The sequence below is a fragment of the Lissotriton vulgaris genome, chromosome 1_1 (genome assembly GCF_964263255.1).
Source record: "Lissotriton vulgaris chromosome 1_1, aLisVul1.2, whole genome shotgun sequence".
Taxonomy (NCBI): domain Eukaryota; kingdom Metazoa; phylum Chordata; class Amphibia; order Caudata; family Salamandridae; genus Lissotriton; species Lissotriton vulgaris.
In genome coordinates, this window is record NC_141685.1 from 187,345,919 (window position 1) to 187,357,715 (window position 11,797).

Below are 11,797 nucleotides of genomic sequence, written 5' to 3' on the forward strand. Positions count from 1 at the left end.
TAAAGGCTTCTTCTGGATCCCATCAAAGAAAAGGCGCTGAAAGGAGACTCCGAAGCTGACACGTTAACAACCAAAAGATTGGAAAATCACCTTTGTTCAACAACCGTTTTTAACCAGTTATGCAAGTTTGAGACTATCTGCCTCGGGATATAACACCTTGACCCACTCTGCTCACTCTTGCGAAAACCTTAAAAATTCACCACTTTATTGTGTTGATGACCATCTCAGATTGTTTCCTTTTTATTGTGTACTGTTCTGTAATTCTATGTAAATCGCCTCAACATTATCTGTTGTGCAGGAGTGATATGTAAAACTGTTAAATATAAAAATGGATTAAAGGAGCACCGTTGCGCTATATCTAATGTAAATAAATCCTCATCCTCAGAACTACAAACCTTAACCTTACCCCAAACATAGAAAGGGTAGAAGGAACTGATGTTCTGCGACTAATGATCCACAATAGTACTCTGCACGTTCTAACACCCTCAGTTACTGCCATTACACCAGTGCAAAAAGGTACTTATCAGTTTAATCATTAAATATCAGACTAACACCTTATTACTGCATTGCTAAGAACCTATAGAAATAGATTTGAGAAAAACGTAAGTTGCTGCCGGAGAGACTATTACCTAAAGACTATTATCTGTTAGAAAAATTTCAACAGGTGTTACAGGACTCCTTCCCGACATTTTTTGCTCAATTCAAGTGTTGAGAAGATTACACACAATTTCTGTGCTGAACATTATCTAAACAAGCCTGACTCTAAAATCGAGGCAAAATAACCGAAGTTAGGGAAAAACGTTACCGGTGCCCAAAAAGAAACAGCCATAAATCTTATCTCACAGAATTTGACAGACTGCACACAGGGGAAAACCACTCTCAGTGCAAAGTATGCCAAAAAAATTTCAGGCGTAAATCTTATCTCACTGAGCATATGAGAATCCACACTGGGGGAAAACACTCTCCGTGCAAAGTATGCCACAAAAGTTTCAGGCGTAAATCTTATCTCACTGAGCATATGAGAATCCACACTGGGGAAAAACCTTTTCAGTGCTCTGAATGTCAGAAAATGTTTAGTATCAAACCGAGTCTATATCGACATGAATTAACCCACTCTGTGGAAAAACTTTATCAGTGCTCTGAATGCCAAAAATGTTTCAATGAAAAAAGACATCTCATGCTGCATATAAGAACCCACACTGGGGAAAAACCTTATCAGTGCTCCGAATGCCCAAAAGATTTCAAACTTAAATCACTTCTAACTGCACATATGAGATTCCACACTGGGGAAAAACCTTATCAGTGCTCTGAATGCCAGAGATGTTTCAGTGACAAAATGAGACTCACTAAACATACAAGGACCCACTCTTGGGTAAAACGTTATCAGTGCACTGAATGCGACAAATGTTTCAGTGAAAAAAGCAGTCTCACTCAGCATATAAGAACCCACACTGGGGAAAAACCTTATCAGTGCTCTGAATGCCACAAATGTTTCAGTCAAAAAAGCAATCTCACTGAGCATATAAGAATCCACACTGGCGAAAAACCTTATCAGTGCTCTGAATGCCACAAATGTTTCAGTCAAAAAAGCAATCTCACTGAGCATATAAGAATTCACACTGGGGAAAAACCGTATCAGTGCTCTGAATGCCAGATATGTTTCAGTCAAAAAAGCGATCTCACTGAGCATATAAGAGTCCACACTAGGGAAAAACCTTACCAGTGCTCTGAATGCCAGAAATGTTTCATGTACAAAAACAGTCTCACTAAGCATATAAGAATCCACACTGGGGAAAAACCTTATCAGTGCTCCGAATGCCAGATGTGTTTCAGTGTAAAAAGCCGTCTCACTCAGCATATAAGAACCCACACTGGGGAAAAACCTTATCAGTGCTCCGAATGCCAGATATGTTTCAGTGTAAAAAGCCGTCTCACTCAGCATATAAGAACCCACACTGGGGAAAAACCTTATCAGTGCTCCGAATGCCAAAAATGTTTCAGACAAAAATCTCATCTCACTGAACATGTGAAAATCCACACTGGAGAAAAAAAATTATCAGTGCTCTAAATGTCAGAAAAGATTCAGAGGTAGAGATGGTTACAAGGGCCATAAGAAAACACACCATCAAAATAATCAGTTCTCCGAATGCCAGAAAAGCATACATTTTAAACTCAATCTCACACTACATGAGCAGACGCACACAGGGGAAAAACATTACCAATTTCTGTGAATGCCAGAAATTCCTATTTTTTGATAGGCACAGCCTCACTAACCATAATCCACTCCATACTGATGAAAAACCTTATGAGTGCTCTGAATGCCAAAAAAGCTGCAGAAAAAACGCTATCTCGCCATGAGAAACTCCACATTAGAAAAATCCTCATGCCATAAAAGGTTGAATCTGAAAGACAGTGTTATGCTGTATGAGCGATCTCACTCTGTGTAAAAACCTTATGAGTGCTTGAAATTACAAATTACTTCTCACTTGACATGAGCGAACTCACCCTTGTTTCTTAACATATGACTGATATCTATTTTTTCATGATAAGATTAAGCCTATGCGGAGTTCCTCAGTGAGGAACTCCGCAAAGTGACAAAAAAACTCTGGCGGTCTACGCGGAGTTCCGCAAGCAGCGGAGTGCGTAAGGGTCATGCAGTTTGTGGTGATTTCATCCCATGTCGGAGGATCATGCGGCCTCCTGTACCACTTCTGCCAAGATTGCTGAAGAAGATCAAACGCGATCAGTCCCAAGTCTGGTACCCCGAGCTCTTGAGCATGGTCTTCGCTCCTATTATTAACAGATTTCTGAAGTGCATTACTCATCTCTTTTCTCCTTCTCCTTTCGTAATGCCATAGTGGGAGTTGACCTCACTTATCTTATGCGTGCTCCCTTTGAGCACCTACATAATTGTCCTCTTCGCCTCCTTAGAAGACTGCTTTTTTGCTTGCCATCACCTCTGCTTGCAGGATGAGTGAGATTCAGGCTTATCTTCCAGACCTCCCTTTCTCGCTGTCCATCCGAACAAAGTAGTCCTCCGTGTAAGCCCTGTTTTCTGCCCAAAGTGATTGCCTCTTTCCACATAGGTCAGACCATCAGATTACCTACCTTCTTCCCACCTCTGCTGTGTTTTTCTCTGCCAGGCGCACAACATATAGACTGTTCACACACTTTCTGTAGTATGATTTGTTCTGGGCAGATAAACTCTAATCCCCACTCTACTTCTATCCTCGTGTTAGTGCAGCCCGATGTAAACAGTAATTGTAATGTATTTAGATTTACATAACACTTACTACCCCATACGAACTTTGAAGCGCTTTTTCGGCGAGTAGCACACTACTCTAGGATCCAAAAATGATTAGTGGTGAATTAGTATAGGGAAATATAAAATGTATATGAGAGCTGGACATGTTGGTCTGTTAGTTGGGTTAAAAAAGATTGTGGGGGGATAGAAGAAGGAAGGTTTTGCATTTATATAACGCTTGCTACCCCTGATGAAGTGTTGAAGTGCTTTTCAGCGAGTAGCATGCTACTCCAGATCCCAAAAAGACGAAAAGACAGATCAATTATGGTGGGGAGGTTGTTTTATTGTATACACACAACTGTACACAAATTAATAAAATTCCGTTGTAAAGTTGTATCTGTTAGAACCGGGACCCTGGCCGGCCAAGACTCGCGTCGAGGTCAGTCAGGGATCGCCATTTCTAAGTGTCAGGGCAAGGGAGTCACACACCAAGGCAACCCCCACTCGCCCTCTAGGTAACGTGGCGCGAGCAGTCAAGGCTAAACTTGGAGGCGATGTAAGTTAAGAATTTGCGCACGCACCCCAGCAACAACACCCAAGGCCCACCACAAAGAAACACTCCACACAAGGTTATGTAAAAATAGCCTTTGTATTATAATAAATATACATCAGATAAAACACACATCTTGTTACACTGTGCCAACAGGCACGGGCGGAATTTACAAGGGATATTTGTACAGGACAGGGCCACTTGGACCACTGTCAAGGGTATCAGCACTTTTAGAAATAACACTTTCAGAAAGTAAAATCAGTGTAGCACACAATATAAAAGTAGAGCATACAACCAGTAATCACTGGTAACAGGACCTCTCTAGCACCACCTGTACTAGGGAGAAAACAACCACCTACACGTCACACTACCTGTAGGGGTGTAAAAGCAAAACACATGATGCCGTAACATTCAGAGGTGTAAAGGCACATGACGCATAAACAATACATTCAGAGGTGCAGAATTAATAACAATTGCGCCAAACTCACAAGTCACCACCTGTGACTGTCCCGGTGTCCCAATGTCAGGGCCTAAACGTGGCAGTTGCCCACAAAGTGCTGGGCAACTGGAGCAGGGAAAGTTAGCACAAAGTTGGAGCCTCTCTGGGCTCAAAGAACCACCACTGTGGCACTGCGGAGCCTCACTGGACTCCCAGACAAGAAATGATCCCCTCAGAGCCTCTCTCAGGCTCTCAGACAAGGGGGGGGGGGGGCACTCGAGCCTCTCAGGGCTCGTAAAGCAAAAGGCAGGCTGGAGCCTCTCTGGACTCCAAGCCAATGGTGCAGCCTCGCTGGGCTGTGGGGTCCTTCTCTCTGGGGACCCGGGGTAAGGACAAATGCTCCTCAAGAGCCTCTCTGGCTCGCCAAACAAGGAAGGTGCTGGACGTTGGAGCCTCTCCGGGCTCTTCAACATACAATGCCCCCGAGCCCTCAGGCTCAAAACACAAAGGCGCGAGGTCGCGCTACAGAGAGGGGGCGGGGCGGACACCGGCAATGTGTCCCAACGCTCCCCCCCTCCTCTGCAGGCACCTACCGGGTTCGCGCTGGTCCCTCCAGCGGAGGCGGGTCTCTCCCGCTGGTCCCGGGGCTCTCCTGGGCGGCGGAGCCTTGCCGGCACCTTACCTCCGTTCTCCTCGCTGCTGGGCTCTTCTTTCTCCCGGCGGCGAGGCGGGACTTCCGGTTGCTTCTCCCCGGGCCGCGCTCTGATTGGCCGGCCGGCCGGAACACTTCCGGGTCGTCGCAGGCAGCGCGGCGGCCCGTTTTAGGCAGGCAGGCGGGCTCCCAGATGATCCGAGGAGTGGGCTCCCTCGTAGATTAATCAACAACCGGGCATAAAAACGCGGCAATGAGCGGGGTGGCACCCGCGCCGTCAAACCACCACACGGGGTGGACAAAATCCAGCGCTCACAGCGCTCGGGCAAAATCCAGCGTTTGCAAGCGCTAGGCAGGCGATCTCAGCGCTGAAGGGCAGAGAGCAGCGCTCTCAGGCTGCAGGCAACGAAGTCCTCAGTGCTCCCCAGCACTGGAGGACAGGACAGGGCTCCAGCAGGACTGGAGGCAGGCAGGGGGGGGCAAGGCTGGGCCAGAGCCAGCACACTGGGTCTCCAGGCAGGGAGACTCCCCAAGTGGCGGTCCTTCTGGCCCCAGCAGCGGCAAAAGCCCCCTCTGGCAGGATTCCAAAGTAGAACAACTTCAGTGGGGACACAGCCCCTTCTTATACTGTAAATTCCTTTGTTACAATGTGCAGGGTGGGGGGAAAACCAGTCGCAGCTGGTTCTGGAGCACTCTTGATGGCCCAACCACCCATTTCTTTCACTGGGGAGGCTAGGGTCATTAGACACACCACAGGGGGGCGGAGCCAGCATTGTGTGGGGAAAACCCAGCCCATCCAGGACCCAGGTACACTCCTCCCACACATCACTCATGCTAATCTCCCACTCACCACCGGGCAGACCCATCCAGACTTCCTGGAGCCTGGCATGCCAGCCAGCTCCAGCCAATCACGCTCCAGCACCCTCACTGTACACATATCTCAATGTCCAGAAGTAGCACTTCCCAACTAGACACATACATGCCGCAGACACCATCTTGCAGCATTCACTCTCACGAGTTCAGGCATACCAAACTCGAGCCTGCACTCCCCACGCATCAGGAACTACCAGGGATACACACATTCCCCATGCATTCCTATGGGAGGGCAGGCCAGCCATACTACACGCACGCACTTTCACTCTGGGACTCAGGGGAAAGTGCGCAGAGACCCAAAAATCACTAACACAGGGTCACAAATAAGGCAAAAAGTCTAGGGGTGAACCTGCCCTGCGGGCCAAGTCCAACAGTATCCAAGAGGCAAGTATAGTCTCTGATAATAATGTATACAATACTGATACGTTTTAAGTTGGCTTGCCATCAAGACTGATGCCCCGTAATGTTGATGCAAAGTCATCTGTGCTGGAGTATCTTAGACTCTTGTTGAATTGTACCATCCACCTTGTAGGTACTGCTATTTGTATCATGTCCACGTTGTAGGCAGACACAAACGCCTAAATTGTGCACTATTTATATTAAGCATAATAAGCATAATGTAAGTGAGCAGATGACAGTAAGCACTGTACAAGCTGTATTAGGTGCTTAGAAGTAGAGTGACATAGAGGGCAATAAACACTCACTAAATCTTTTTTATTATTATTAACAGTCCTCATAAGACCATACAATTCAATACGATGTACAAATAGCCCATTGGGGAACAGTTCAGGCATCATCTGGGGATTACACATCCGAGAAACACAAGTGTCTTTCATGAATACAAATTGACTACTCCTCCAAGGACTGCACTGTATTATTGACACGGGCGAAAAGGCAAACAAGCAGTCAGGAGGCGCACTGATTGTATACCCCCCACCTGACAGGATAGTGACAGACCCCAACCACCTGCAGGGGAAACGTGCCACCTCACTTAATAGCTGCCAGACGCTTTACTATGTAAGCAGACTGGTGGTTTACAACTGCGCCTATGTTGGGGCACCACATGTTTTTTCCAGCATAATCTGGTGTGCTCCCCCTGTGTGGGATGATAGCACCCACTGAAAACTGCACCGTTGTGTAGTCTGGGACCGTGCACCTTCCATGTAATTCTGAACTGGGCCTTTAAATACGGTACTATTTTGTGTGCCTATTTAATTCAGGTATACAAAGAATGTGGCACTACTTGTATACTAAGGTAGGGCAAGGAAGATTGAATTCCTACGGTGGCGGCAATGTTTTTGTCAAAGTGCTTTATGCCCTAAATACTCTCCTGTACCCTGAACATAATGAGATTACGTAGAATACACCTCTGCGTGCCTAATGCTGCCATTTGTATTTCAAGACCAGTGATTAATGTGGCTTTATCAAGTTTAAAGCCATTAGGCGTTTCCGACCTGTCTGATACCTGCATATGGAAAAGATGGGTCATTTTAACCGAAAGATAGATAAACATATTCATAGGTCACGATTTATGTCTGCATCTAATATAAAACTGTAAATTAGGAAAGGTGATAAGTGAGAAGTTAAAGGCTGCCGCTAATCGAGCTGCATTTGTACATAGGCCTTCCTATATTATGATATCTATTCCTGCTTAAGTCTTTAATTGTAATGAATACTTTAATACCCAGGCATGAAGTCATTGTCGAGCTGTTTAGATAATCCACCTGTCTCGCCACTTCTTCCCCACTGCATCCTTAACCAGTGGCCTAGGCAGTGTGCCTTGGGCCCCAAGGCAAGAAAGGAAATGTGACCTCTGCCGTTTATTTGGACTGTGGAAAACAGCAATAATCATTGTTCTGTGGGCCCCTCAGGCCTCTGTTTGAACTGTGACAAACAGCAGTTATCAGGGTTCAGTGGGCCTTTAAGGCATCTGGGACCTGGTGCCACTGCACCTGCTGAACCAATGGGAAGCTAAGCCCCTGCCCTTAACAGCTTTTATTCTAGCCCCACTGGAGAACCGAAACAGCCAAGTACTGATCTGGCCATATCTGCAGGCATGCAACCGCCTCTTCCTCTGAAGGGATTTAAGTCGCATGAAAGCAGCATGTGGGAAACAACCATTTTCTGAAGTAAAGTCAACCAACACCTCTTCTGTTCCAACCTGAATCCATTTAAAACCAGGGACGAAAAAACGGTTCATCGTCATCCCTTGCTTATCAGAAGGGTAAAACAGATTCATCTAACATTACCACAAAACAAATTGTGATCTGTTTACAAATTAAAACTAGCAGGCATATAGAAAGGACAGCCTTTGGCCAAAATAGCCATTTTCCCTACCCATACTTTTAACACATCTTATACAAAAAATGCTAATTACATTGTCATCCGGAAATAGTCATTAGCGCCTACTCATAACCAAATGCCACTTAGAATTGTCTTTCACTTCAAGCTTTCTAAGGTATATTAATATAAAAGCAGTATTGAATTTTTTGACGTTGTGTACTCTCACCAAAATTTAAAGCATCAACTTTATATGACACACCATAGAAAAAAGGAGTTGTTTATATATACTAAACCTCCAGAAACGTTTGATTAACCAGTTATAAAGTCACGTCTAGCTTAGTTACTTTATAGTCTTCTTTTTTTTAATAGTAATTATTTCACATTGTTACTGAATATGCATGGCTAAACACTTATAAGGACCCAAAGGCGAGACCTATTGGCTATGATGATGCTTGTTATTGATTGAGTACATTGAGCGGCAGAACTTTTGATTAAGTCCTGAAGAATGCTGCAAACACCTATTTGGAGGGTTAATAGGCTGAAACATGTTGACCTCTTATTGACTCTAACAGTGCATATATATTTCTCCCACAGTGTCCTATTTTTAATCCTGGCCCAGGGTTGTACAAATAATGGAAACCACATACCCTTTAGCAAGTTTTAACTTTCACTCTGCTGCCCCCACTACCCTGAGCTCATTATTGTGGTATTTAGTATACCTTTCTCTATAACAAAATATGCCTGAACTCCTCCCTCTCAGTGAGGGGGTTGTTTCATGGTGCAAGGAGATTCCCAATAAGGAAGCATGCCAACTATGGTGGGTGAGGGTGAGGGAAATTGTCCTTTTAAAGGGATATTTCATTTTAGCTAGGTCTTCATTTGCAACAGTAATCCTCAGAGACCCAAGGGTTTCTTGATTGTGGTAGAAATGCATTTTTACCCCTTCATTGAATGTTCAAGCACAGACCATTGCATGAAATGTGATCTATGTAGGGAAAATACTCTGTGCACTGACAAAATGTGTTAAAATAACAGAAAGTTGATCATCACAAATATAACTAGAATGTTAATTCTAGCATATTTTTGATACCACAAGGTATAAGAAATTTGGGGATCTTTATCTGATATCTTTATCAGTAAGTTATCTGAAATTATTGAACATAAACTTTTCCAAGTATTATTTCGAAAGATTAAGGAATTGGTCTTTTCTAAACTAACGCCTGTGCGTATGACTACAATAATCACCTCTCTCAATATTGTGCTTCTTTTAGTGAGAAAGCTAAATGATCTAGGAGAAACCAGGAACTGGCGTCAGTATTTTTCTTGGGAAGCTTCAAGTTAGAGAGTGAAAACACTTTTTAGAATGTCCCAATAAATGTGATAAAGATATTTCAATATGTTTGACAAAAAGAATAGGTACATTTCATGACAATATTGAAATTCCGAACTAGCAGGAACAAATATTTACACGACATTACAAAAATATTAGAGACTACATTTCAGCAATATAGGAAATACTGAGGTTCATGTACTAATAATCCATTTGGTAAAAAGTGGTTGCTTGTAGAGTCAGCACACTACTTTGTCTGTGATAGCTTTTAAATAAAGGCATTTATTAATGCACCCCATTTTTCTTTCAGATTCACAAATGTCCCCTTGGGTTACTACCTCCTGTTACTGTTTTTCAGTCCACATATGGTTTAAAAAGCTCAATACATACCTTAACAATGTATTAAATATTCAGAAGGGAAAATATTAATATTCCCCTTCCAAATTCTGAATTGTTAAATGGGCTTAGTACATTTCAAAAAGGGGGTTAGCATTTGCAAACTCTGTGAATTACTGAACCAGTAGATTTTTTTAACAATAAAACATGAGGCAATTTTTCTCAATTCCCTCCAAATTAAGTTTGCTAATATTGTTAGTTGAATGATAACCGGTGCACATACGTATTTAGTGTTAGTGTTGCTTCAGATCAAATAAAAACCATCACACATAACTCTTACACAATACTTAAAGACAGAATTTCTGACATCCAGCCTTAATGTTTTGGGAAATATATTTGCAAATGTTGTCACTTAAACAGGAAAGCAGCTAAAGCAGTCTCTGGACATCATATAGGATGTAATCATAATCTTTAGATACATTTTCTGAGTTTCAGGAACAATGTGTGTCTTCTGGGTTTACTCTAAACCACTATAATAAACATATTCAATGATTTTAGATTTGATCTGTTTGTACTGGTTTCCATTGCAGACAATAATCTAGATTTAGACGAAGGATCAATTCCACCCACGGCTTTTAAAATCTATTTATCAATGATCTGTATTAGTGTTATCGCAACTAAAACTGTAATAGAACTGATCTGAGAGATGGACCTTCAAGTATTATGCTCAGTCAATTTATTGAACAAACTATGGAGTTAAAATCTGAATAGATTAGATCCTCAAGCATTACCTGACCACTGTATTTTACATCAATAGATTACTTATCAGCACATTTTCTCTAAGTACAATTCAGTCATCTTCTATTTTTCACGGAGCTCGTGCCGGGTCTGTTAGAACTCTTTCAAAAACATGACATTTAAATGTCCAAAAAATCAGGAATTCTAGTTTCAAGCCTGGTCAAACCTTAATGAATGCTACACCAAAAGATGCCCTTCTGTCCCTACATTTTATTGTGCACCATGATTCAGAAATGTCATGTTTTTGCTTTCGGAGGTAAAATTCTAAACATATTTATTGTTATTGCAGTGGTCTTGTGATGCTTTCTGGAATGGGAACTGTTTAATCAAAAAGTGGATGGAATTCATGTTTAGGAGACAATTTTACAAAAGTGTATGGATTTTGTATATATTTTAAATTGTTGATCCCCAAAATGGCCTAAATAAATAAATTGAATTGAAATTCAAGTTTATCATTTGAATCTTATTGTTGGAAAAGATGTGATTTTGAACCCCATGAGGTGGTTCCTTTCCAGAAAGCATTCAGGTTGTAATCATGAGTCAAATAATGCTGAGGAGGTTAAAATATTCAAATTGAATTCTAATTACATATGAAATGTTCATTGTTCAATATATATCTCTTAGTATTTTAATGTGAGGACTTGATTGCTTGAGCTAAATAATTAGTATTTGTTTTTCTATATGTAGGAAGCATTACATTAATGAAATCACTGTATCCTACCTTCTATGTTTCCTTTCCTGTTCAATATGAACGTTTCTATTGTTAAACTTTAAAGATTGCCCGAAATTAGGAATTGTGCTCTACATGAATTTGCTGTGTTACAGTATGTTGATTTTTTTGTACTACTTTTGTCTCTTATGTGTATAGCGACTGATGTTTTGTTTTGCTTTAATAATCAGCTTATGTTTATTAGCTTTCATTATTCAATAAAATGTTTCAAACACAACAAATGGTAGTTGATATGTATTTACAACTGCAGCATTTTTATTGTATGGGCAGTTTCAAAGCGGCCAAAAATATGGTCTGTGGGATGACGGAGGACCACATAGGCAACAGCAGGGAGAGGTTTGGGCAGGTGATTAGGGGTACATGTAAGGTTGGAAGTAGGGGGAACAAAGCATGTCCATTGTGTGGACTGTGACTCCTGGAGTTAGTGTGAGGGATACCATGCTACCCTGTAAATGAAACCCCTAGTGATTATTAGCAACAAACTTTATTCGGTTTTATAAAAGAAAAACATCTTCCAAGTTACAGATTGACAAATATAATATGTCCAAGTTAATCAGAACAC

The 11,797-nt window shown here is 42.2% G+C and overlaps 1 protein-coding gene across 1 annotated transcript; it reads left to right on the plus strand.

The window, feature by feature from the left end:
- The first annotated feature begins 362 nt into the window (after nucleotides 1–362).
- On the plus strand, nucleotides 363–11,456 carry LOC147738126 (uncharacterized). Its single transcript, XM_086952149.1, has 3 exons — nucleotides 363–3,637; nucleotides 6,133–7,666; nucleotides 7,774–11,456. The coding sequence occupies exon 1, from the start codon at nucleotides 935–937 to the stop codon at nucleotides 2,066–2,068; it is 1,134 nt and encodes a 377-aa protein (XP_086808275.1). The 5' UTR covers nucleotides 363–934; the 3' UTR covers nucleotides 2,069–3,637; nucleotides 6,133–7,666; nucleotides 7,774–11,456.
- Nucleotides 11,457–11,797: the final 341 nt, after the last annotated feature.

Coding starts and splice junctions, on each gene's coding strand:
- LOC147738126 (XM_086952149.1), top strand. CDS start 935: ATGAGAATCCACACTGGGGGAAAACACTCTCCGTGCAAAGTATGCCAC.